At 44.0% G+C, this 27,997-nt stretch overlaps 1 protein-coding gene across 1 annotated transcript in view; it reads left to right on the top strand.

The window, feature by feature from the left end:
* The window catches only part of LOC124797938 (xaa-Pro dipeptidase), a 916,331-nt gene that overhangs the window by 29,087 nt on the left and 859,247 nt on the right, over nucleotides 1–27,997 (top strand). The window contains exon 2 of the mRNA XM_047261075.1: nucleotides 141–336. Coding sequence (XP_047117031.1) covers nucleotides 141–336 — 196 coding nt within the window. The remainder of the gene's footprint in view (nucleotides 1–140; nucleotides 337–27,997) is intronic.

Below are 27,997 nucleotides of genomic sequence, written 5' to 3'. Positions count from 1 at the left end.
CATTATCCTTAATTTATGAGCATGAGTGTAGTTTACAGTCCCATGTTTCGATATCACTTTAACTTGTACCACTTGTGATGGCTGTACTGGCAAACATCAGAGGTATAATTTCTTTCCCTTTGGTGTGTTTTGTTTCGCAGTCGCGGTTCCGGCGCGGTGTACATGATGGGCGACCACACGCTGGCCGTCCCTATGGAGCTGTTCGCGGTAAACCGGCGCCGCCTGTGCGACCGCCTGCGGAAGAACACGAGGGTGCCCGAGGGCGCGGCCGTGGTGCTGCAGGGCGGCGACGAGATCCCCCACTACGCCAGCGACACCGTCCATCTCTTCCAGCAGGTCAGCCGCCACCGCCTGCTTCCTTCTTTTCTATCTTGTTCACACTAAGCTCACCAGACCATGTGTAAGTTGTGCTAGTGAAGTAGCGGGTGTGTGCCAGTAGGTTGTGTTGATTCACTGCAGCGAGGTGGGTCCGTGTGGAGAAGTGACACCGTGACCACACCGTTAATGAAGTTAGCCGATTTGTTGGAGTATCAACGCTGACTGTCCAACATGTGAACAAGGAGTGGGATAGCACTTGCAGCCATGTAACACGACATAAAAACAGCGGCTGTGAGAAGATCCTGAACGACATCAACCGGAGACGAGTGGCACGCCATATCAGTGACAGTAGATTTCAAACTCAGCAGGAATCGCTGCTGTCAGTGAATCTGCGGCCATCTCGACTTTTTTCCTGGCGAATATTCCGAAAAGACCTGCATGGAATGGACTTCTGGAGTCGGGTACCTAGCAAAAGACCATCGCTCACCAGGACTTGCTAAGTTGCACATTTTCGGACAAACGACACAGAACGTGAACAGTAGCTGACTGGAGAAGTGTAGTATGATCCGACGCCTCTTTTTATACTCATATAATGCGAAGTTTGTACTGCAGCGACAGCCCGTTAATGTGCGTAGCCCACGTTTTGTGGAGGAATTAGGTCAGGCTGGAAGAAGTCTGCGCTGTTTTGGTGTTGTTTTTCGTACCATGTCTTGGGCCCACTTATTCAGGTTACCGTGAAGATGATCCAACATGTTTATTTCGGGGTCTTTGGTGACAAAATGTTGCTCTTTCCTTTACATCGTTACGAGGAGTACGCCGTCGACACTACCGTCTTGTGAGAGGACGATAGCTTTTTTCAGAGCCTTGCACTCCTACTGTTCCTGCTTTGTCGGACACTTGAGCACCCTACTGCTCCTCCATTGGCGCACTACATTACTCGGTCTTAATTCCACAGAAAATATCTGCGGCTATTTGGAACAGCTGGTGAAATGTAGCAGCCAACATCCTCGGAATTTCAAAAATGGCTCTGAGCACTATGGGACTTAACATCTGTGGTCATCAGTCCCCTAGAACTTAGAACTACGTAAACCTAACGAATCTAAGGACATCACACAACACCCAGCCATCACGAGGCAGAGAAAATCCCTGACCCCGCCGGGAATCGAACCCGGGCGTGGGAAGCGAGAACGCCACCGCACGACCACGAGCTGCGGGCTCGGGATTTGATACCTCTACGTGGTCAAATCATGAATGAATGGCTTGAGATGGATGTCTCATCCCTGGAGAAACTTGTGGAGCCCAATACCAAGGTTAAAAGCGGCACATGGTATTAGCATGATTTCTCCTGTGAGTGATTAATTTTTTGTCTGGTGTGGTTATGTTTCGTGCTTACTCTTCACGACCAACCTTCCAGCCAATCCACCGTGGATCGGTGCAGCATTGAAAGCTAAAAGTGACGAGAAAGCCAAAGTGTTGAATTCCTCATTTAAAAGTGCATTTACGGATGTGGATATTAGTTCGCCAGTGACTGACTGCGGCACTTGCAAGTGATGAATATTGAAATACTGAAAGATAAAAGTCTGCTCATAGCGAACAAGACCCTGACGAAACATCTTTTACATTTTACTTAGAATACACTGCGGAATAATAGCCTCTTTGGTTGCTCACAGTTATCGACGATGTTTAGCGCAGCGATTGTTGTTCTTTTTGTTCACTCCTTGCATAATTTGCACCACACCCACTTAATCAATTTTGGCATTGTGCAAGCACGTTCCGTCGCCTCATGCTTCAAGTGTCACTGTTTCCCTCCCTCACCGGTAATGAATCGAATGACATTAAGAATAAGCCATTGCGCATGACAGCTACGACCTTACCTTGGACTTCTCTCCATGCATGTGCGATGAGGTAACGACGATTTAGAACCTCGATGTGTCTAGATCTGATCACATGGCACGTATAGCTCCCGCATCGGTTGCGCTGTATTTTGTATTGTCTCGTAATACAACGACGTAGTGTGAAGTTGACACTGAAACGTATCCCTTATGCCGAGTTTGTACCCGTCTAGCTGCTGCGTATGACTGTAGTGTCTCGTTTTATTACGACTAACACAGGGTAATGTATCGGTGACCATAAAGGCGCCACCATCAGCCGTCTGACACCCACTGCTGGATGAAGGGCATCAAATGACATTTATACACGGTGTCGCTCCTAAAAGTGGTCAGGCGCATTTCTCTGGTGTTTCAGCAGATATTTGCAACTTCGTTTATGCTTTGTGTAGCTGGAGTCAGCCCAAACATATACTGCTCGTCACGTGTTTCATGTGACGCAGTGTTGACGGAAAGCGTCGGTTTGTTTCCTGTTACAAACAAAATAATTTTTGAAGCGGAAATTCAATAGAGCGGTCCCACATCAGGGGCAGTGCAACATTTGTTTTATCGTATGTATTAACAGGGGCCATAAAACACGGCAGAATAACCATTGCTCCAGCAACGACGACACCGCCCTGGCTGCTGCCGCCAAACATGCAACGCTGCTGAGTCGCTGTTGTATTGCTGTTTACTCTTCGCGTTTTACGGTTCCTGTTAATACACACTGATAAAACAAATATTGCATTGCGCTGATCTGGGACCGTTCTATCAAGTTTCAGCTTTAAAAATCATTTTGTTTGTTACGGGAAAGAAACCGACGCTTTCCGTCGGCACTGGCCGTCCTATAATAGTAGTGATCAGCAGTGTCTGGGCTCACTCCAACTACACATTGCAAAAACTAAATTGCAAATATCTGCCGAGACACCACAGAAAATTCGCCTGACGATTCGTAGGAGAGACACCCTGTATATATTACGGTCTTCAGTTCGACGCGTACATGTTACTCCTGCATGTCATTTTCATTACAATTGTAATTACGTCTTCCATTTCCACCTGTTTCTTGCCCAGGCCACAAGTTATACAGATCGTGCGTGACGTCATTATCCTGAAACCAAACACCTCGATCAGCTGACTACTGGGATATCTATTTGCAGGCGACTTCTGGAATACTGTTCAGTTTATCTTAATTGTATTTTTTCTTTAAAAGTTTCTTTACCACAATGGTATAATATTGTGCAACGTTTGATTGCGCCGAAAGATATGTGGAAAGAAGTAATATTTCATTTCGCAGGTACCTAAATTACTATGATGATGATGATGATGATGATGATGATGATGATGATGATGATAATGATGAGGTCCTATACTCCGAGGAGCGTAGGGAACGATGCGGGAGACCCGCACCGCCGACTAGGCAAGGTCGTAGCGGAGGTGGTTTGCTATTGCCTTCCTCCGACCGTAATGGGGATGAATGATAATGATGATGAAGATAACACAACAACACCCAGTCATCTCGAGGCAGCGAAAATCCCTGACCCGGCCGGGAATCGAACCCGGGACCCCGTGCCCTGGAAGCGAGAACGCTACCGCAAGACCACGAGCTACGGACTAAATTAGTATTAAAAAAATATAAAAATGAGAACGTATTTCTCAAGATTAAACCAGTGAACTTTTTTACTGGCTGAAGCTAAGGAGTAACTTTGTTACCAAGAAAATTCAAATAACGTTCTGTTTGAGAGTATTTAGTTGCGCCTTAATATTACGAAATGAATGGTCATTATAAGTATACCTCGTAAAACTACATGCCGAAATTTGTGAAACACACTACTGGAAAAACACGTATCATTGTAGAATTACATGACGACAAAATGAGACCCAATGTAAGGCACATGTCTCCGAAAAGGGTGCCCATATAGTCGCATCTGTACACAGTGCGGCTCTCTCAGCCGACAACTCAGGCGTGTATTCTCGCATGTAAACGTTCTTAGAGGTGCCAAATGGCTTCCTCCGATAGGTTGCCCAAGCACTTCACGCCTTTTGTTGCAATTCGGCAATTGTTCTTGCAGGCCCTGGAGAAGCAGTAAGTTCCCACTTAGTCATGTCCTATACATGTTCAGTTGGCGAGAGATCTCGTGATGTTGCTGAGCAGGGCAGTAGTTGTACATCAGGAACAGCATGTTGCGTCGCAGCAACCGGATATGGACATGCATTGTCCAGCTGAAGAAGCACTTCGCCTCCCTGTCAAAGAAATGGCAGTACCGCGAGGATAACAACCAATGCAGTGTACCGCGCGCCGGCTTCTTTACCTTGCAGCAACATCAAATGCGAGCGCGAATTGTAACTGCTGGCCCCCTATACACCATGAGATCTGTGAGTCGTGGGCGAATGCAGTCTGGAACAGGCAGGTCACCAGGTCTACGCCATACTCTTGTACGTCCATCACTCGCTTGCACACAGAACATACACTATGTGATCAAAAGTATCCGGACACCCCAAAAAAATACGTTTTTCGTATTAGGTGCATTGTGCTGCCACCTACTGCCAGGTACTCCATATCATTGACCTCAGTATTCATTAGACATCGTGAGAGAGCAGAATGGGGCGCTCCGCGAAACTCACGGACTTTGAACGTGGTCAGGTGATTCGGTGTCACTTGTGTCACATGTCTGTACGCGATATTTCCACACTCCTAAACATCCCTAGGCAGATTGTTTCCGATGTGATAGTGAAGTGGAAACGTAAAGGGACACGTACAGCACAAAAGCGTACAGGCCGACCTCATCTGTTGACTGACAGAGACCGCCGACAGTTGAAAAGGGTCTTAATGTGTAATAGGCAGACATCTATCCACACCATCACACAGCAATTCCAAACTGCATCAGGATACACTGCTAGTACTATGACAGTTAGGCGGGAGGTGAGAAAAGTTGGATCTCATGGTCGAGCGGCTGAAGCCACACATCATGCCGGTGAATGCCAAACGACGCCTCACATCGTGTAAGGAGCTTAAACATTGGACGATTGAACATCGGAAAAACGTTGTGTGGAGTGGCGAATCAAGGTACACAATGTGGTGATCCGATGGCAGGGTGTGGGTGTGGCGAATGCCCGGTGAACGTCATCTGGCAGCGTATGTGGTGCCAACAGTAAAATTCGGAAGCGGTGGTGTTACGGTGTGGTCGTGTTTTTCATGGAGGGGGCTTGCACCCCTAGTTGTTTTGCGTGGCACTATCACAGCAGAGGCCTACAATGATGTTTTAAGCACCTTCTTGCTGCCCTCTGTTGAAGAGCAATTCGGGGATGGCGATTGCATCTTTCAACACGATCGAGCACCTGTTTATAACGTACAGCCTGTGGCGGAGTGGTTACACGCCAATAACATCCCTGTAATGGACCGGTCTGCACGGAGTCCTGACCTGAATCCTGTAGAACACGTTTGGGATGTTTTGGAACGCTGACTTCGTGCCATGCCTCACCTCTCCTCGGTGCAACACTCCATGAAGAATGGGCTGACATTCCCCAAAAAACCTTCCAGCACCTGATTGAACTTATGCGTGCGAGAGTGGAATCTGTCATCAAGGCTCTGGGTGGGCCAACACCATATTGAATTCCAGCATTACCGACGGAGGGCGCCACGAAATTGTAAGTCATTTTCAGTCAGGTGTCCGGATACTTTTGATCACCATCACTGAAGACAACAGAGAGCCATACCACTCCCCAGTCACCTCTTTCACGACACCAGAGTAGGCATGCTTGGCGGTGTCGTGGTGTGAATCGTAGCCTGGGTAGAGGCACACGTTTTCTTATTCCTGCTGCAAGTAGACAGTTACCAGTGATCCCTGACGACACGCAGGTGTAATATGTGTCCTGATTTTCTCTCTGGATGATTTTTGGTGTCCTACGCGGACGTCAGAACTTGGTCTACACGTGTGAGAATGTTCCGCAGACTACCGTTGAAAGTAGCGACACACCACTGATACATTGTTCAACATATGTAGCAATCCGTCGAAACGCCCAACCAGCGTCCCCGAGGCCCCCAATGAGAACCCGTTCAAATGGCTGAAGCTGTTAACCAAGAATGTGTACTCATTTGTGTTGAATGGTTGTTCATGAAAGTTCAAACACTGTTCACCTCTAATGTTAGCACTTTTGCTGCCCGAAAAGACAAAACAGAAAATGCGCAGACAGGTCTCCTGAGCACCATTTGATCGCCGATGACCGTGACAAGTGCTACAGTCACTTGAAGCCCCTCATTACGCATATATTATATCCTGCTGTCACTGAACACCGTCCTTGAGGGAGCTGCATTTTAAACCAAACGACTATGCGAAGCTTTGTAGCAAGCATATTTCAAAATCCTTGCAGAGAGATGCCCATGAGTCGAAATTTAGGGTTTGTGTTGATTCTCAAATGTAAAACCCGATGAACGATGAAGATTTTGAGACGACAGAATGTTAACATCTAACTCACCACCAGAGTTTTCTAATATCACATGTGTCTTACCTTGACATTGTTTCAGTATCTGCTCTGGATTGAGCAAACGTCGTAAAACATAAACCCTTATTTTGCGCAATAACCGGACATTATGGACAGAAATGGATGTCACTTTTATGACAGAATAACAGAACATTTCAAAAGTATTGATGAGGGATCTCCAAACCAATATTTCATGATTTACTCTTGTTGAGGCAGTGAAATAAATGCCTCGCACTCCAAGAAAAACATTAATTCACTGAAGAACTGTAATTCTGTCATTTGAAAAAAGAAAGAACTGTCAGTACAGTGTTTCAAACTGTTTGTTACCCTTTCAGCTGGATAAATGTAAAAATTATAGCCATCAGCACATAGACAGTTACTGATTATCCTCTAAAATCACGAAATGTTCCACGAAACAACGTTGTAGGTAGTGTTAACGTTATGTGATACTCAGTGTCAAAACACTTACTATACTTACCATTCAACTCCTATTTCCATATTACTTCTATAAATATATGTACATTAATATTGCCTTAATAGTGGGAATTTCGGAGAAATTAACTGTACTGCTACATGGTCAGTACTTATAGAAGTAATTCAGTGGTTGAAATTAGTGATTGACTTCAGCCCTAAACGAGAAAAACTGTAACTGTCGGCTCCACGTCGCATGGTGCGCAATCACAGAAACTCTGCTTTTTGCCCTCCGTGATGTGACTTAGTGTCTCTGGACTAATGCAGGGATGGCCAATCTTCGCTGACCCGCGGACCTGAGTCACATACATCCTTAAGCTCGCTAGCCGTCTCGTCACGAAACGACGGCACTGCTTCTAGCGCATAAGATCAGTCGTGACGTCAATGATTATGGGGAAACGCACCCATATGATTGGTGCCCATTTTCCGACACGCCACGCTATCAAATTATGCTTCAAAACACGTGCTTTTGAGAGAGTACATTCATTTTGTGTTCATCTGGAATTTCATCTAAGGGCCGGATTGAAACGATTCGCGGACCGGAGCGGCTCGCAGACCGTCTGCTGCCCACCCGTGGTCCAACGTTTCCTGATCAGTTTATTTTGTTTTTCTGTCTATACTAGTAATTCCCAATACACACCTTTTTCTCACTCTTCTGTTTATTTCCTAGGTTGTTCGTTCAGTTATTTTCAGCTCATCCTATGACATCATTGTTAATTTGTCTATTTTATTTTTTGTATGTGGTCTGTACATTATCTTTGTCTTATTCTAACTGATATTCGGGTCTACCATGAAACTTGCTCTATTAAGTTCCTCGATGCGGTGTTGAAATTTATGTGCAGTAGAGGTGAATATTACAGCATCATCCGCAAAACGAAAGTGGTTTTTGTGTGCTCCATTTACACGAATTTCTTTTTCCGAGTTAGGGGAGTTTATAATGTCATTTTTGGCTGCCGACAATAGTATTCGTGACATTGGATCTCCTTCCCTAACACGTCTTTCAATTTTGAACTTTTCACTGTCCCGATTAAATTTTTGGAAACTGTGGCATTGTATATATTCTCATGCAGACTAATATTTATTGCATCACTGTTTTCTTTCTCGAGGGCTGTTTAGGTCAGATTTAGTGGAAACTGAGTGGTATCTTACTCAAAATCTCTGGCTCGCAGACTTACATTCAGCGTTCCGTACTAAAATTTCGTTGATGATTTACAATAAGTCACTAGCTTTACATCCACTTCTAAAGCCACCCAGTTCCTTTGCTGGTAAACATAGCGTTTTTCTACACGCTGTGTGGTATTTTTAGTAAACATCTTGTTCAAGACGTAAATATGTCTGGCAGGTCTATATTTTGTCTCAGTTCTTGTTAAGTAGAATAGTACTGTATCCTTCCAATCCTGTGGGAATTGTCGTTCGACGCATTCTGTGAATAATCTCAAAAGTGCCTTTTATATTACTCTGCCTGTGATTTTGATATTTTCAATGGAAACGCCATTTCCTGACGCCCTTACTCTCCTCGTACTTTTTTAGCGGTACTTGTGACTCATCTCTTGATCTGTACGTACACTCAAAAAATTGTGAATGCTTGTATAATTTTCACTATGTTGTTAATTATGGCATACAGTATACAAAATCTGTTATAAGAATACCAGTAAAACTTGCTGGAGACTAAGACTTGAATCATTCACAATGACCATAAAAAAATTATCTTATATCAGTTCTAAAGTTGATTAAAAACTTTCCGTGTCAGTAAGAGCGATAAAGAAGTATAAGGTATGACATCCGTGTGGTCGCTTCGACCACAGGATTTTGGAAGATGCTGTATGTATGTTCGATCTGTAAGTAGCGTCTGCGCGAGTACAGTGTATTTCGTCTTCGCCCTTTTTTATTGAGAATGTGAAGACTCAGGTTTTATTTCGCTAACTGAAACGCTGTGGAAGTTATCAGCGTATAAGAATAGTTGTAGAATGGCGGTGTGCATATCTTCCTATTTAATCAAAAAGAGTTATTGACTTAGCTGTGTTTTGTCACAAATTACACGGTGTAATATGTGTGTAATATGGCCGTTCGCTTCTCTCCACTGAAAGGGAAGTGCTCCTGTCTGTTCATCACACACACGCGACAGATCACTCCATAGAAAACCCAAAAACAATCGCTTGTTTTTTATGACACGGTATTTTATACCCTAAACACAATTTTAGTTGAAAAATAGAAGATGGATATATGACTTGATAATAGAAAAAATGCAAAAACGAAATACACTTTGACTTCGTAATTATTACGTGTGAAAACGTTGTCTTCGTATCTTTCACAGGTGTAGTGACAAATGAGATGATGTTTAGTGAGTGAGTGGTTCCGAAGGTATGACTGTGATGCTGCTGGCACAGAACTCGGCAGGAAACCGTGGGTCAAATTGAACAGAGCTCGCACCAGGCAAGGACGATGCGCAGACTCTCTATTTACAAATGGGGCGCTACAGAGTCTCCGGTTTGTGACTGTGGGGTTCCGAACCAGACAATCAGCCACATTAGAGGTGAATGCACCTTGCATTCCTACTAGGGGAGTTGGAGCTACCTCATGATTTTGTATTGTCATATTCATGTTGTTGTTGTTGTTGACGTCTTCAGTCCTGAGATTGGTTTGATGCAGCTCTCCATGCTACTCTATCCTGTGCAAGCTTCATCATCTCCCAGTACCTGCTGCAGCCTACATCCTTCTGAATCTGCTTAGTGTATTCATCTCTTGGTCTCCCTCTACGATTTTTACCCTCCACGCTGCCCTCCAGTACTAAATTGGTGATTCCTTGATGCCTCAGAACATGTCCTACCAACCGATCCCTTCTTCTTGTCAAGTTGTGCCACAAACTCTTCTTCTCCCCAATTCTATACAACACCTCCCATTAGTTATGTGATCTACCCATCTAATCTTCAGCATTCTTCTGTAGCACCACATTTCTAAAGCTTCTATTCTCTTCTTGTCCAAACCATTTATCGCCCATGTTTCACTTCCATACATGGCCACACTCCATACAAATACTTTCAGAAATGATTTCCTGACACTTACTCGTAAATCTAAACTCGATGTTAACAAATTTCTCTTCTTCAGAAACGCTTTCCTTGCCATTGCCAGTCTACATTTTATATCCTCTCTACTTCGACCATCATCAGCTATTTTGCTCCCCAAATAGCAAAACTCCTTTACTACTTTAAGTGTCTCATTTCCTAATCTAATTCCTTCAGCATCATCCGACTTAATGCGACTACATTCCATTATCCGCGTTTCGCATTTGTTGATGTTCATCTTATACCCTCCTTTCAAGACACTGTTCATTCCGTTCAACCGCTCTTCCAAGTCCTTTGCTGTCTCTGACAGAATTACAATGTCATCGGCGAACCTCAAAGTTTTTATTTCTTCTCATGGATTTTAATACCTACTCCGAACTTTTCTTTTGTTTCCTTTACTGCTTGCTCAATATACAGATTGTATAGCATCGGGGAGAGGCTACAACCCTGTCGCACTCCCTTCCTGACCACTGCTTCCCTTTCATGTCCCTCGACTCTTATAACTGCCATCTGGTTTCTGTACAAATTGCCTTTCGCTCCCTGTATTTTACTCCTGCCACCTTCAGATTTTGAAAGACCGTATTCCAGTCAACATTATAAAAAGCTTTCTCTAAGCTACATATGCTAGAAACGTAGGTTTTCCTTTGCTTAATCTAAGATAAATCGTAGGGTCAGTATTGCCTCACGTGTTCCAACATTTCTACGGAATCTAAACTGATCTTTCCCGAGGTCGGCTTCTACCAGTTTTTCCATTCGTATGTAAAGAATTCGCGTTAGTATTTTGCAGCTGTGACTTATTAAACTGATTGTTCGGTAATTTTCACATCTGTCAACACCTGCTTTCTTTGGGATTGGAATTATTATATTCTTCTTGAAGTCTGAGGGAATTTCGCCTTTCTCATACATCTTGCTCACCAGATGGTAGAGTTTTGTCAGGACTGGCTCTCCCAAGGCTGTCAGTAGTTCTAATGGAATGTTGTCTACTCCCGGGGCCTTGTTTCGACTTAGGTCTTTCAGTGCTCTGTCAAACTCTTCACGCAGTATCATATCTCCAATTTAATCTTCATCTACCTCCTCTTCCATTTCCATAATATTGTCCTCAAGCACATCGCCCCTGCATAGACCCTCTACATACTCCTTCCACCTTTCTGCTTTCCCTTCTTTGCCTCGTGAGATAAGCCTCTACATCCTTACATTTGTTCTCTTGCCATCCCTGCTTAGCCATTTTGCCCTTCCTGTCGATCTCATTTTTGAGACGTTTGTATTCCTTTTTGCCTGCTTCACTTACTGCATTTTTGTATTTTCTCCTTTCATCAATTAAATTCAGTATCTCTTCTGTTACCCAAGGATTTCTACTAGCCCTCGTCTTTTTACCTACTTGATTCTCTGCTGCCTTCACTATTTCATTCCTCAAAGCTACCCATTCTTCTTCTACTGTATTTCTTTCCCCCATTCCTGTCAATTGTTCCTTTATGGTTCAAATGGTTCAAATGGCTCTGAGCACTATGGGACTCAACATCTGAGGTCATCAGTCCCCTAGAACTTAGAACTAATTAAACCTAACTAACCTAAGGACGTCACACACATCCATGGCCGAGGCAGGATTCGAACCTGCGACCGTAGCAGTCACGCGGTACCGGACTGAAGTGCCTAAAACAGCACGGCCACCGCGGCCGGCTATTCCCTTATGGTCTCCCTTAAACTCTGTACAACCTCTGGTTCTTTCAGTTTATCCAGGTCCCATCTCCTTTAATTCCCACCTTTTTGCAGTTTCTTCAGTTTTAATTTACTGTTCATAACCAATAGATTGTGGTCAGAGTCCACATCTGGCCCTGGAAATGTCTTACAATTTAAAATCTGCTTCCTAAATCTCTGTCTTACCATTATATAGTCTATCTGAAACCTTCGAGTATCTCCAGGGTTCTTCTATGTATACAACCTTCTTTCATGATTCTTGAACCAAGTGTTAGCTATGATTAAGTTATGATCTGTGCAAAATTCTACCAGGCGGCTTCCTCTTTCATTTCTTAGCCCCAATCCATATTCACCTACTATGTTTCCTTCTCTTCCTTTTCCTACTGACGAATTACAGTCACCCATGACTATTAAATTTTCATCTCCCTTCACTACCTGAATAATTTCTTTTATTTCATCATACATTTCATCAATTTCTTCATCGTCTGCAGGACTAGTTGGCATATAAACTTGTACTACTGTAGTAGGCGTGGGCTTCGTGTCTATCTTGGCCCCAATAATGCGTTCACTATGCTGTTTGTAGTAGCTTACCGCACTCCTATTTTTTTATTCATTATTAAACCTACTCATCCATTATTCCTATTTGATTTTGTATTTATATCCCTGTATTCACCTGACCAAAAGTCTTGTTCCTCTTGCCACCGAACTTCAGTAATTCCCACTATATCTAACTTTAACCTATCCATTTCCCTTTTTAAATTTTCTAACCTACCTGCCCGATTAAGGGATCTGACATTCCAAGCTCCGATCCGTAGAACGCCAGTTTTCTTTCTCCTGATAAAGACGTCCTCTTGAGTAGTCCCCGCCCGGAGATCCGAATGGGGGACTATTTTACCTCCGGAATATTCTGCCCAAGAGGACGCCATCATCATTTAATCATACAGTAAAGCTGCATGCCCTCGGGAAAAATTACGGCTGTAGTTTCCCCTTGCTTTCAGCCGTTATGTTATGTATGGTAATACTAATGTTATATACCTGTATTTTTAAACTGTGTGTGAGCCACACGAATAAATAAATAATATAATCTTCGGTATTGTATCGTGTTTATACAAAATTTTCGTGAACCACCTAAACGTCGCGCCCAGAAGGAAGTGGCGCAGCACTCACAGTTCGCGGTTAAGTCAGTCTCTTGCCCACCAGCTCTCGCTGAATGCGTGAGTTAAGATGGCCTACAAAAACAAGAGGTTTCCCTACAGCAGCGAATTCCGAATGTAGCGTGTGCGAACTCGTATCACATGCAGATGTTGGAGAAACAGCAATGATGACGGAGTGTAGAATCAGAAATGCGTGGAAAAGACGCTATGGGCTTTACTTTGATGCTACTTCGACCAGGGAGGAAACGGACCCGAAACAATTTAACGCAGCTGGAAGCATGTGGGCAGGCTCGGGCGGCTTTTGCGGAAATGCCGATGCGCTGTATGGTTGTTTGTTTGTGCCTGTGTCAGGGGAACGGCGACACACGTCGCACCCGACTCAGCAGCTCCGTTTACAGACCCGGATATGCTGGAGGCCACAGCGTCTGCAGAAAGAACCGAAAGCATGCGGCGGCGACAGTGAAAGCGTATTCCGCCGGCTGGCTCCATGCGAGCCCCGACTGACTGACTGCAGAGCGGGCGGAAATTCTTGGGGGCGCGATGATAAGCGACGTCAGGGGAAACTCACAAGCGATCCACCTTGATGTAATTAACTCTCTCGAAACTAAAACATATCATGGATTTGTCAGTATATCAAGTAAAGTAGTAAAATCCTGTGTCCCATATATGCATCGTGTTCAGTCACATATCCAATACATCACTATCACAAGATATATTTCCAAACGGACTGGAGTAGGCTGTTGTCAGTCTCCTTAACGAAAAAGCAAGTAAGACTGATATTAATAATTAGGGACCATTGTCACTACGTACCTCTTTCCTGGAGGCAGCAGAAAATATGATTTACAAGAACCATAACACATCTCTCCCGAAATAAAGTACTTAGTCTCAATTTGAATACTAAATGAGTCTGTCCATGAAACGTGCTATTTCTCAATTCACGAATCAGATTTTACAAAATTTAAATGACAGTCTATTGCCAGCCGGTATTTTCTATGACTCGTCCAAGGCATTGGATTGTGCGGTTCAGAGTAGTCTCTTATAGATGCTCAAACATTATGGTACCAGAAATATTGTTTGTAATTAGTTTACATCCCTTCAGACTAAAAGGGCGCCCGCATCTCGTGGTCGTGCGGTAGCGTTCTCGCTTCCCACGCCCGGGTTCCCGGGTTCGATTCCCGGCGGGGTCAGGGATTTTCTCTGCCTCGTGATGGCTGGGTGTTGTGTGCTGTCCTTAGGTTAGTTAGGTTTAAGTAGTTCTAAGTTCTAGGGGACTGATGACCTAAGATGTTAAGTCCCATAGTGCTCAGAGCCATTTGAACCATTTTGAACTAAAAGGGCGCAGAGTGTTGCATTGAGAAACTCACGGAATGTATACACTGGATTGGCGTCTTCAGAATGGGGAATAATCACAAAAAACTTAAATGGCTAGCATTCAGCCATATAAATATTATCGTTTATTTTTTATTCAGCTGTATGTAAGTGTTCTATATTTGGTCTATTGACACGTTCCACATTATAAGGTTTATAGTGAATTTTATCGACGGATCAAGTAGCTAACCATCTAGAGGTGGTTATTATACAGGGTGTACCATAATTAATGGCGTAAACGCATACAGTTGAAAGTACTCGATATTAGAAGTAAAAAGGTCTCAGTAAACATAGGGTCGAAATGCATACTTCAAGAGGTACGAGCAATTTTTCATCTTCGATACTGTGAAACAAATCTCTTCTACTGAAAGTTCTTTGCTTTCCATATTTTGGGAACTGGAAGTATGGACCAAAACAAGAAAAAAAACTCCAGTAAACATGTGCTTTAAATTGGATTCCTTAAGAGCTATGAGTACTTGTTCATGTTTGCTACTTTGAAACAGAAGTCTTCTAATGATCGGATAAAATACAAAACATGCAATTCAGTATTGCTCAAGTCCTGACCACACCGTCAGAAGTAATGTTTGAGTGTAAATCAGATCATGAAACAGCCTCACAACAAGCTGACACTCAACCACAGTTTGGAAACAAAAGTACCGTTCATAAATACCGTACTAGAAGGAGAAGTGACTTACACTAATATGGAACACTGGTATGTCATGGACATCCTAAGTCCTCATGTGTATCTCTCTGCGACAGTATCGTGATGCCATTTTTCAACAGCACAATGTTCGTCCACAAATGACACACGTGTCTAGTAAACTGTCTGCATGATGATCGAGATCTCCCGTGGTCAGCAAGATCCCCAAATCCGCCCCCTATAGAATATGTGTGGTACCAGCTCAGGGCTCATACTTCCAATTTCTGTCTAACATCACATACCCTTTCAACCCGAGAAGTATCATTTCATTTATTCCTCTCCTTCTGGGTCGTTCACCTTTTTTTTTGCCAAACAGTGAACAGTTCCTTATACGCTGGCCATCGATGACACTGATTTACTTTTTCTCTGCCAACCGACGTATGGGCCATTAGGGCAGTCTATGTACCTGTTGACACTTTTCCATGACGTTGAAGTTGTCGCCTATCGTGCGGCCTTCTTTCTCATGGTTCCGTGACCCATCATGACGACAGTGTCTTTGGTTGATTAAGTGGGTATTGGACCATACTTCATACAGAACACTAATATGTGTCACACTTTTGCTGAGCCTTACGTTTAGTGCTGAAGACAGTTCATTATCGACGAACAATCACTAAATACACGGAACTGGCATAATTACATCACCAACTTAACATACAGTGTTCTTCGCCTGACTTGTACATTTATTGCAGACGGAACTCTCCAAAGGTGAACGGTTCAATTAATATTTTGTGGAGACCTCAACTCGACCACATTTCGTCCTACGTCCAATACCTCTTTAGAGGTGGACACGGGTCCACTAACTGTAAGATTGATGTTGTAGCGACTGAAGCGTTCTCAGCTACTTCCCCGTCCAGAGCTCTCGCGCCAGTTCACAACTGATGAGAAGAAGGAAGCTTTGGCAAGTGTGCGGATAAACAAAGCGACCGATTTTGATGACATGTGTCCACAGTTATTGAAGAAATCGGACCCGAAAACTAAACAGAGGCTGTTACAGCTATATAACGTGATTTTGACTACTGGTAAACTGCCATTAAAATTTTAGGCTGCAAAAAGCAATAGCTACCAAAAAACATGGTAAAGATGGCAACGAAACATCACATTACTTACTGTATCACTACTTAGTTTAATTTATAGGCTACTACAAAGAATATTGCTAAATCCAACCATTAATTGTCAGAGGAACTCCTCTCTAACAAACCGGTTTCTGGAAGAATCGCAGTTTCTGTCACCAGGTATTGACATTAAGATATTTTATCGAAACAGATTACCAACGTAAACTAAAGACTGCAGTTGTTGTCTTACGGTCGCATTTGATACCGTATGGAGCCAGTCTGCTACTTAAATTTGCACAAATCGTATCACGGAAGATACTGGTTAATCTAATGAGTGCAACATGCGCTTCCAAGAATTCCTTGGAGTGAAAGCCTAAATGATGGTATACTGCAGGACTCTGTGCTATTACTAACCCTTTTTAATCTTCATACTGTCAATATGCCCAACACTAATGGCAAAAAGATCCAATTTGTTGACGATCTAGCACTGGCTTATCAAGCAGGAAACCTGGAAGAGTGTGAACGACTTTTTACCGTAGATTTACACATGATGGGCGATTTCTTCAAAAACTGAAGATCGAGGCCAAATCCATCTCAAACAGAGCTAAACGCTTACCATCCTAATAACCGTGGGGTGAATCTCTAGTTAAATATGGCCTTCGAAAACGAGCCTCTGGAACAGAGCCATACCCAACAGTTATAACTTTGAAATGAAAATCGTGCATCTTGTAAACTCCCGTGGGTGACAGATTTCACAGTACAGTGCCCAATTATTATTTCTAAATTGTATTTGTTATTGATCTATGAATGACTGTGGCGTCTTTTTTACGTTTACTGACACTTTCCGTGAGAACTGCGTTTCTATATTGTGAACATTTTTAAAAATGGTTGTAACTGGTGTCGTTAGGTATTCGGAGGGTGAGGTTGCTGCCTATGTTACGATCAGCCCTGCTTCTCTCGACGTACATTCCCACACGGACCACCTGTTATTCCAGTCACTGCTCTCTTGCCGGCCGGAGTGGCCGAGCGGTTCTAGGCGCTACAGTCTGGAACCGCGCGACCGCTACGGTCGCAGGTTCGAATCCTGCCTCGGGCATGAAAGTGTGATATGTCCTTAGGTTAGTTAGGTTTAAGTAGTTCTCAGTTCTAGGGCACTGATGACTTCAGATGTTAAGTCCCATAGTGCTCAGAGCCAGAGCCCCTGCTACCTACCGCTATACTGGTGTTTAGTAGTTCGCCCTGCGCGCAACTTTTACGTTCTGCGCGCTAAAGTAATAAGTTTTTAAAAAAATGATAGAAAAGGAAAGTGCCGTTCCTAATGGAAATGTCACAATGTCCTTGAAAAAGTTGTCCAACGTGATCACACCTGACCATCGTCTCAGTGAATGTAGTTCCCTCCAGTAAACAAACCATTGTTTAAAGAATCGAATTCCCATGTATAAAACAGCTTCAAACGTCTGATTAACACATTTTTAAAGTAATATGCTGAATGTTTGACGTTAAGCACGTACGCGAGAAAAGGTTTAGAAAATGTTTGAAAGTATGCTTGAAGTTTGTTGAAATCCACCAAGTGATTTCATTATGAGAGACTGGATATTGTGGGTAAATTGCGCTCAATTTTAAGCGAAAGCAAGTTTTTGAAGCATATCAGTGTTTACGACGTCATACCTCCTGAACTAAGTGTCGTACAATGATATGATTTTGTAGGTACGTTCAGTGGTATTGTGAATATTGTAAAATAATTGAGTTCCGAGTAAAGTCGGTAGTACAGAAGTAATAAATTAAAACGTCATACCTAATGCTGAAATTTTACTGTGCGCCATTTTAAGGATAGGCTAGTTTTTCGCTCATCTAAATGTGTATGGTGTCATATCTGTTGAACTGTGTGTCGTACCATGATAAAATTGTGCGGGTTCGTTCTAGGGTGTATGTGGATATTGCCTGCAAAATGAGCTGCGAATAGAGTAAGTAGTAAAAAAAGTAAAAAATTGAAACGACGTGCCCGATGCTGAAGTTTTATTGCATGAACGGCGAAAATGTAGTAAGCGATAAACTTTTTTCCTTGCATTATTTTGTGGTTGTTGTCAGCGGGAAAAAGTTTACAAAATATTTGAAATTATATGTAAAGTTTGTTGGCAGCCGCTAAGATTTCTCATTCTCAAATACGGGATGCTAAGTACTCTCATTCTCAAATACTGGATAATTTAAGTCCGGGTGTTTGCGCGCCATCTGTTACTCTGCCTCAAGATAAACACACAATTTTTAACAGTTATTCCTGTTTTATTGTGTTAGACTTGTAATATAAGGTTATACCTCTTAAGGATTAGAGTATGACAGCATTTTAAATTCGGTCAATAACTACGCGAAATACTGAATATGAAATTTTTGTTGCCCCTTGAAGCCGTTAGACAGGCAACCTGCAACTGGAATCTGGTTCCGAGATACCGGTTTAGTAATGTCGAACGTGCACTGAGGTGACAGAAGACATGGCATACCTCCTAATATCATGTCGGACCTGCTGTTGTCTGGTGTACTGCAGCAACTTAACAAGTCGTTGTTAAGTCTCTTGCAGAAATATAGCCTTCCATAATTCCGAATGTGTTGCCGGTGCAGGATTGTACGATGGAACTGATCTCACGATTATGTCCCATTAATGTTCGATGGGGTTCACGTTGGTCGATCTGGGTCGCCAAACCGTTTGCTCGAGTTGTCCATAATGTTCTTCAAACCAATCGCGTACAATTGTGCCCCAGTGATACAGCGCATTCCATCGTTGTTTGGGAACACGAAGCCCAAAGTGGCTGCAAATACTCACCATGAAGCCGAACATAATCATTTCCAGTCCATACCATGTAAACACAGTCATGTCCGCTGCTCGTGGTCTCGCGGTAGCATTCTCGCTTCGCGGGTTCGATTCCCGGCGGGGTCAGCGATTTTTCCTGCCTCGAGATGACTGGGTGTTGTTGTGTCGTCTTCATCATCATCATCATTCATCCCCATTACGGTCAGAGGAAGGCAATGGCAAACTAGGACCTTGCCTAGTACGGCGCTGCGGGTCTCCCGCATCGTTCCCCTACGCTCCGTCACGGGGTATGGGACTTCATCATCACCATTATGGAGCCACTACCAGCTTGCAAAGTGCCTTGTTGACAAATTGGGTCCATGGCTTCGTGGGATCAGCGCCACACTCGAATCCTACCGTCAACTCTTACCATCTGAAATCGGGACTTATCTGACCAGACCACGATTTTCCAGTTGTCTAGGATCCAACCGATATGGTCACGAGCCCAGGAGGGGCGCCACAGGCGATGTCGTGCTGTTAGCAAAGGCACTCGCGTCGGTCGTCTGCTGCCATAGTGCATTAACGCCAAATGCCTGTCAGCGCTGACAAGTCTACGGAAACGCTGCTGCACTCAGTTGTTAAGTGAAGGGCGGCCACTACATGGTCCGTGGTGTGGGAGGTACTGCCTGAAATTTGGTGTTCTCGGCACACTCTTGACACTGTGTATCTCGGAGTATTGAGATCCCTATCGATTTCCAAAGTGGAATGTCCCGTGCTGCTTCTGGCTCGAAGTACCATTCCACGTTCAAAGACTGTGAATTCCCGTCACGCAGCCACAATCGAGTCGGAAACCTTTTCACATTAATGACCTGGGTACAAATGACAGCTCCGCCAATAAACTGGCGTTTTATACCTCGTGTACGCGATACTACAGTCGTCTGTATATATGCATATCGCTGTCCCCGTGACTTTTGTCACCTCAGTGAGGCAGTGTGATTGCCTAGCAGAGCTACAGCCTGTGTCAGATGGCTGGACGGAGTGAGACAGCGAGAGGCGACGTGACGAGACGAGACGAGACGGCGGCGATGCGACGATCGATGCAGAGGCGGGCGGCTGTCGACAATAGGAAGCGGCGGCGGTAAACAGCGGTCAAGGACCCCGCGTAGCGGCGGCGGGCGGCCGACACGGTCCGCTGCATGGCGCCCGCTCCTCCCCTCTCCCCTGACTCTCCTCGTCCTGTCTGGCCTGCGCGATCCGGCAGCAACGCGCCGCAAGCCTATACAGGGTGAATATGAAGTGTGGGAACAAACCTCAGGAGGTGATCCCATAACAGGAAAACGGAAAAATTTCGTATCATCATACACTGACAATTCAGAACGGTGTGCGGACATTTGCCATGCCGGACATTTGCCACGATTTTACCTGCCCCGAAGGGTTGGGTCCCTTGCCTCCTCCTCATCGCTTACTGAGCCTTTCCGCTGGTTTACTTAACATAGGACCAGAATCTCTATGGATTTTCCGCCACATTTCTAGAGAGAGTTTCGTTGTGGAAACTATTAAATGCGTCTCGCATTGAAATCCGCACCAAATTTCGAGCCTCAGTAAAACTTCGCCAATCTTGGAGATTTTGCGCTCATCCAAATTATACGTGCCGTTTTCGGTGCTCCTGCAGCAGCTTTCTGTCGTGTTTTGTGTACCATGGTGGATCAGTTCCGTCTCTTATTAATTTATTTGATATGAATCTCTCGTGTGCTGTTGATACTATTTCTTTGAACTTAAGCCACATATGGTCTTCACTTACATAGTTTGGCAGGATTGGAGACTGTCTCTTAGAAAGACGTCAACCGAATTTTTGGTTGCTTTTATAAATAGATATATTTCACGTTTAGTTTTGGTGAATTTCTTTGTTACGGAGTTGAGCCTCGCTACGACTGCGTGTTCACTAATCCCTGTATCCGTCGTGATGCTCAGGATTATTTATGGCTAAGAGGTCAAGTGCGTTTTCGTAACCATTTACAATTTGAATTGCCTCGTGAACTAATTGTTCAAAATAATCTTAAAAAAAGCATTTAGAACAATTACGAAAGTTTTTATCTATCTACAGTAGGTTTTGAAAGTGTATTTTTGTCAACATACGGAAGGTAGATTGAAGTCACTGCTAACCATAAATGTATGAGTAGGCTACATATTTGTGATGAGACTCAAGTTTTTTTTAACTGTTCAGCAACTGTTTCATCTCAGACCGGGGGTCGGTAAAAGGAGCCAGTTATTAATTTATTCCGGTTGTCGAATATAACCTCTGCCCATACTAAGTCACAGGAACTATCTGCTTGAATGTCGCTTGTGAGCTGAAACACACATTACATTATTTTTCCTTAAATTTTGCATCTTGTTTCTGTTGTAGTGCAGATCATTACAATTACGGCTATTCCTTCCAAAACCTAGGATACTTTCTCTGTGACCTTGTAAATACCAGAGCTAAACAATATAGAACAACAACGTACGTTACAAGCCTAGCGTTCTGTATTACTTCATTTTCTTGTTTCTAACATTTTAAAAATGTACGTCGACTTTACATGACATGTCAATCATAGATGTTCTTATCTCTATTTAGTGAACGTATTTTCAGTCTTGCTTCAAATGGCTCTGAGCACTATGGGACTTAACTTCTGAGGACATCAGTCCCCTAGAACTTAGAACTACTTAAACCTAACTAACCTAAGGACATCACACACATCCATGCCCGAAGCGGGATTCGAACCTGCGACCGTAGCGGTCGCGCAGTTCCAGACTGTAGCGCCTAGAACCGCTCGGCCATTCAGGCCGGCGAAGGAAGTTAGGAAACGAAGTGGTGGACATATTGAGCATGTGCTGAGTTAGAACAAATCTCCATGGACGGCTCTTCATTGTAGTATATGTTCCTTTCAGATTGTATTGACAATAAAGTTTATATTCAAAAACAAAATGGTAACACATTTAGTGCGCCAACCTGTACGTTATTTTTTTCCCCACATAATCGCCAATGAGATCAATGCACTTTTGGAACTTGGGCAACAGTTTTTGTATACTCTCTTTGAATACTGCCCACTCCACTTCCTGAAGCCACCTCGTCGTTCGAAAAGCGCTGTCCACCCGATAATTACTTCAGTTTATTGAAAAGAGGGTACCAGGCCGGGAGATTAGGGTACGTCAGTCACAATTTCCCTTCCAAATGACACGACCAGGTCATGAGCCAGCTGGGCGGTATATGGGCTCTGGCATTGATTTGAAGGAGTGACACACCACGCGTCAGCATTCCCCTCCTTTTGCCTTTGATTGTTTTCTCAATGTCTGTAGGGTCTCACAGTATGCAGCAGCATTAATGGCAGTCTCTTTGGGCATGAAACAGACCAACAAAAGCCCTTTCCGGTCCCAGAACAGGGACACCATGATTTTTTTATGTGAAGATTGCATTTTGAGATTTCTGGAGGATGGAGAAAGAGTATGGCGCCACTGCAGGGACGGTCTTTTTCACTCGGGAGTATAGTGACACCTACATTTCGGCCCCTGTGGCAATTGAGCCGAGAAAGGATTCACCTTCTGTCTGGAAGCATTTAATAAATTCACATGCAGCGATACACAATTTTCGCGGTGTTCCGGAGTGAACATTTTTGGCATCCACCGTGCACACAACTTCTTAACTCATCCTTCTGAGCGGGCCGGAGTGGCCGAGTGGTTCTAGGCGCTACAGTCTGGAACCGCGCGACCGCTACGGTCGCAGGTTCGAATCCTGCCTCGGGCATGGATGTGTGTGATGTCCTTAGGTTAGTTAGGTTTAAGTAGTTCTAAGTTCTAGGGGACTGATGACCTCAGCAGTTAAGTCCCATAGTGCTCAGAGCCATTTGAACCATTTTTTCATCCTTCTGACACGAGTTTACCCAGGAGACTTCTTGGAATGTGTGAAAAACTTTCTTTAATGAAGTCACGAGTCACACGTCGATCTTAGCGAATTTCTTCAAACTGCTGCACAAACTCTTCTGAAATGACAGACGGTCTCCCACTCTTCCTCCGTCGTACGTGTCGGTACGGCCTAGCTTAAACTATCAAACCCACTTGGTAACATTCTGACGATTTATTATATCGGATCCGTAGGGCTTCTACAACCTGCCGATGTATACCGGCCGCCGATTCGTTACGCAAACTGATAAACTGAACGAAACGAATTTCACATTTGCTGCATGTGGAGCAAACGGAGGGCGCACTGGATGACGTGCTATAATGTTGCGACGACATTTCGTAACAGACTGAGGCGCTCAGTGGCTTCATTCGACCGTTACGAACCTCTCTATACGTCACAGGTTCCAACACTGAAAAAAAAAATCACTCTGCCTTACACATCCCTTATATTGTTACTTTCTGGATGTACCTCGTATCACAGTGTTGTATAGACAGTGATGTCCAATGTGCCATTTGCAGGTAACCGTTAAGGAAAATTTTATTCTTTGTTGTTGTTCTGTTTCGGTTAATGCGTGTAATGACAAGACTCTTTTACTGTGATTTCATGTTCGAGTCAGTGAAGTCTTGTTTCGTTACTGTCATCTCATATTCAGTTCTACATCCACACTATGTGATCAAAAGTGTCCGGACACCTATCAGTGGACATTAATATGGGATGTGTCCACCCTTTATTTTTATGGCTGCTCTAAACCTGCTGAGAAGCTTTCAATAATGAGGTGTCTGAATTTATGTGGAGGAAGGTAGTGATGTAGAGAAGGCAGTGATGGGTTAGAGCGAAGTCGACGTTCTGATTCGCCACAAACGTGTTCCATTAGGTTCAGATATAGCCTCCGGGCAGACTAGTTAATTTCAGAAATGTTATCGTCCACAATCTGTTCCGTCACAGGTGTTGCTTTGGCATAGTGCATTGTCACGCTGATACAGACAACCATCTTCCCCCAATTGTTCATCTACACTATTGTGTATACAACGCTATAAAATATTTTCATATCCTACTGCATTTAGCGTTTCCTCGAGCCCAATAAAGGGACCACACACCCTAACAACGCCTCCCCTACCGTAACACCACCTCTTCCGTACACGTGATGGCAGATAACGTCCTCCAGACATCCGCGAAACCCAAATCCCTCCATTGGATTGTCACAGAGTGTAATGTGGCCCATCGTCCGAAATCACTCGTTTCCAGTCACCGCCTGCCCAGTGGCGTCGATCTTTACGCCCCGTCGAGCGGTGCTTAGCACTGACTGCAGAAATGTGTGGCTCAGCCATTCGACCGTTGTACCCGTTCTGTTTAACTCGCTACGCACACTTATTGTTCTAGCTGGACTGCTGGTAGTTCTTTGGAACTCACGAGTGATTTCTTCCACTGCTTTCACGCGATATTTTACAACCACCCTCCGTAATGCTCGACGTTCCACGTACGTCGTCAGTACGTGAGGCGTGAGGTTTACCTGGCCTTTCTTCACCTGTGCTTGTGCCTTCGCATTTCCGCATCATAGTCATGTCACCAACAGTCGACTTGGGCAGCTTTAGAGGGTTGAAATATCCTTGACGGATTTGTTACTCAGGCGACAACCAGTATCTAGTCCACGTTCGAAGTCACTGAGGTGCCTTGACGACCCATACTGCTGTTACTGCTGCTCTACTGAAAACACAGTATTCCCCGCCTCATTTTATACTGGCGGGTCCTCCTCAAAGGTCAATTCTGCATTGCATAGGAGTGTTCAGATACTTTTGATCAGATAATATGTAGTCCACAAGCCGCCTTACAGTGTACGGTGGAAGATCAGTAAGCACGGAAGGAAAGTAGATTGAGGTTAGTTCGGTTGACGACGGAAGTCATTAGAGCGGAGCTCGGACTGGGTAAGCCGATTCGCCGCTTACCCTCAAAGGAACTATCCTGGCATCTTGCTTAGCGATTCAGCAAAATCCAGGAAAACCTAAATAATGTAACGCGGCCATTGGGATTTACGACTTAAATGCTCTTCCTAATCAGGAATAATAAACGTGGGCACATGGGACCCCCAACACCGTGTTGTAGTGAAAGTTTTATAACAACACATAGTACGAGTACTTTACTTTCGTGTGCACAACTTTGAAATCAGAATTAAAGAGAAAAACGTTTGGTTTACAATAACTGGAAGGTTGACTTATGTACAGCCAACGAAATTACCGCAGTGGTAACACCGCTTCCCGTCAGATGACCGAATTAAGCGCTGTCGGGCTTCGCTAGCACTTGGGAGGGTGACCGTCCGGCCTGCCGAGCGCTGTTGGCAAGCGGGGTGCACTCAGCCTTTGTGAGGCGAATTACTTGCTCGAGGCCGGCCGGAGTGGCCGAGCGGTTCTAGGCGCTTCAGTCTGGATCGACGCGACCGCTCCTGTCGCAGGTTCGAATTCTGCCTCGGGCATGGATGTGTGTGATGTCGTTAGGTTAGTTAGGTTTAAGTAGTTCTAAGTTCTAGGGTACTGATGACCTCAGCAGTTAAGTCCCATAGTGCTCAGAGCCATTTGAACCATTTTTTTGTCCAAGTCAGACTACGAGAAGTATAAGTGGGAAAGGCTGCTGGGATGTGCCTCGGCATCCGTGCGAACTGGAAGAGTACCAGCCAGCCCTAGAGACCCTAAATATCTGTATACTGGCTCGCTAACCACCCTCTGTTCGATGCCAAACGCACTGCGCGGACGTTTTCTCGCGCGGACTCTTCATCTTCCTTGCCTCCTCGGTTCTCTCTTGCTTAGCGTCGACCGTGACGCTGTTTCCGCGTCTTTCGCCTCCCGCGGCCAGTTTGGACGGTGCGTGTCCGGCGGAAGCGGAGGAACACTGCGATTTCCTTAGCGGCGTTACGCAAGCCTTGTGGCACGATAGGCGTCCCGGCGGAACGCTCGCTGGGCGAGTTACTACCGCGAGAAAGTGACGCTCCTGGGAAATGTTGCCCGAGACCTTAGGAAAGATGTGGCTTTCCCTTTGTTTGCAGAAAAGGGATTGTACGTAACGCCTCGGTCAAAAAATAGTCCAAGAAACCGATCCTACGTGCAAGGATTATTTTTCCCTTCGTGTGGTGACATCATATTCGTATTGGGATTCAAAATTCCCGTCTAGACAACTGCATTCAAACTGTCACTGCTGTCGTTACCCAGTGTAGCGGATACCTCCTTCACCTTTACGTAAGTGTGACGGGCGTTCTGTTACAGCTGTTGCTGTCCCTCGGTTTCACTGACACTCCTTTGCTTTTCGAGTGTCGTTGCAAGCAAACAGGCTTAAAGTTGCAGTATATTATCATCCACATTTCAGTCTTGCGCCATCTCCCAAAGTCACGCCCTGATGAATACTAATACTCAAGATCGGGTTACTATTTTTAGTAGCTTCGTTGAGTAAGGTAGGGCTTTGGATAGGGATCGAGATTGGCACTGGGATACAAATTTCCATCTAAACTCCCTGATGTAGGCTTTACATGTTTCCCTTAAATCAGTTCAGAGGATGATGTCAACAGTAGTGACCCCCGTCCTTCCTCCCAAGCTTATCACTCGAGGGGACTGATGACCTCAGATGTTAAGTCCCATAGTGCTTAGAGCCATTTGAACCATTTATCACTTGAACGGTCATCCTTTTTCTAGTGATATTTCGAAGGCATAACAGTCTTTTACCTTCCTCCCTTATGAGGAATATTATGCTTATAGGAGGAAAGATGCAGCCATATTCGTTCGGACTCTACGACTTTACTACAACATTTCAGCGGAGCTCTTTATTTTCGGCGTTACACTCTTGTGCTAGCCACTTCACTAGTCGATTGTGATGCGTTTTTTAATGACAAATTGTCTCCTCTGCACTCAATTCTGTGTTAATATCACTATTGGTAAGTATCTTTGCGAAAAGGAAGTATTTTTAACCATTTGCATGTCTCTTTCATGGAGTTGGACGTTAGTGTAGTGTGCAGCCAACTAGAATGCTTTTCCTAAAGTGCTGCTCAGCTATTATATTTGGTGATTCCTGTATTTTCTCTCTTGGGATCACAGATTAAAGATGTAATTGAATTACGAAAATTTATCTCATTTCGTGTCTAATTTAATTGTTATTGTCAAATGTTGCTTTGTGTCCTCAAAGTCATATAAACACTTAACTGGATATTTAGTATCAATTGTGTCATCAGAAATACCACGCTTTTCGAATTAAACATCTTAATCGCTCGGCACATCTTCAGTAGTGTGTTCACGTTGCGTGGTGGACACAGAACAAGATCTGAAAAGCAATAAAATGGTTAATTTTGACGTCAGTAAGCGACAAACTTTTCATAATTGCATCCTGTTGCTACACAGGAGAAAATACAGAAATCACCGGGACATGTAAAAAAAATAACAAAAATTCACTGCATATGTCCTTTACATAAAAAGAGAAACGCATCTGGGATAGTGAATAATAACATCGCACAGCGAAAAAGGCGTTTTCTTCATAAACAAATGTTTGATACTGTTCGGTTACGTCACTCAGCATAATCAGATCGATTAACGTGATACCGTAGTGAAACTGTGCACCAAATTCAAATCCCAATCCGATTTCTCTTAAGTATTCTTCCACAAATCACTTCGACCAAGTGCTGAAATGTTTCTTTTAATTCGGCCGTTTCTTCTGATACCCATTTCACCTCCGAACTAATGCTTTTCAAGACGTCAGTTTGTATGAGATGCAAAGCTAGCAAAAAAATGTATAATAGAATCTGTTCTGCAAATATATGCAATTAATACAACTGTAAGTAAACTAGGAACATTTTCGACCTGGAGAAACGAACTTTAGCACTGTCCAGCTTGATACTGTTTCGTATGGACTAGAAAGACAATTGTGGATATCACCGAATTTGAATATGTAAGAGTCCGAATTACGAAAAAAGAAAAGAAACCTACAAAATGGTGGAAGGGAAATGGCCATGGAACCATCTACACGTGCATTTGTACTCCGCAAGCCATCTTACTGTGTGTGGAGGACGTGCTTCGTGTTCCACTGTGAGCTTCCCCCTTTCCTGTTGAGAAGAATGGTTTTTATTAATCCTCCTTGTGAGTTCG

This window comes from Schistocerca piceifrons, chromosome 5 (genome assembly GCF_021461385.2).
Source record: "Schistocerca piceifrons isolate TAMUIC-IGC-003096 chromosome 5, iqSchPice1.1, whole genome shotgun sequence".
NCBI lineage: Eukaryota > Metazoa > Arthropoda > Insecta > Orthoptera > Acrididae > Schistocerca > Schistocerca piceifrons.
The sequence above is the reverse complement of the archived record's forward strand: the minus strand, read 5'-3'. Positions and strand labels throughout refer to the sequence as shown.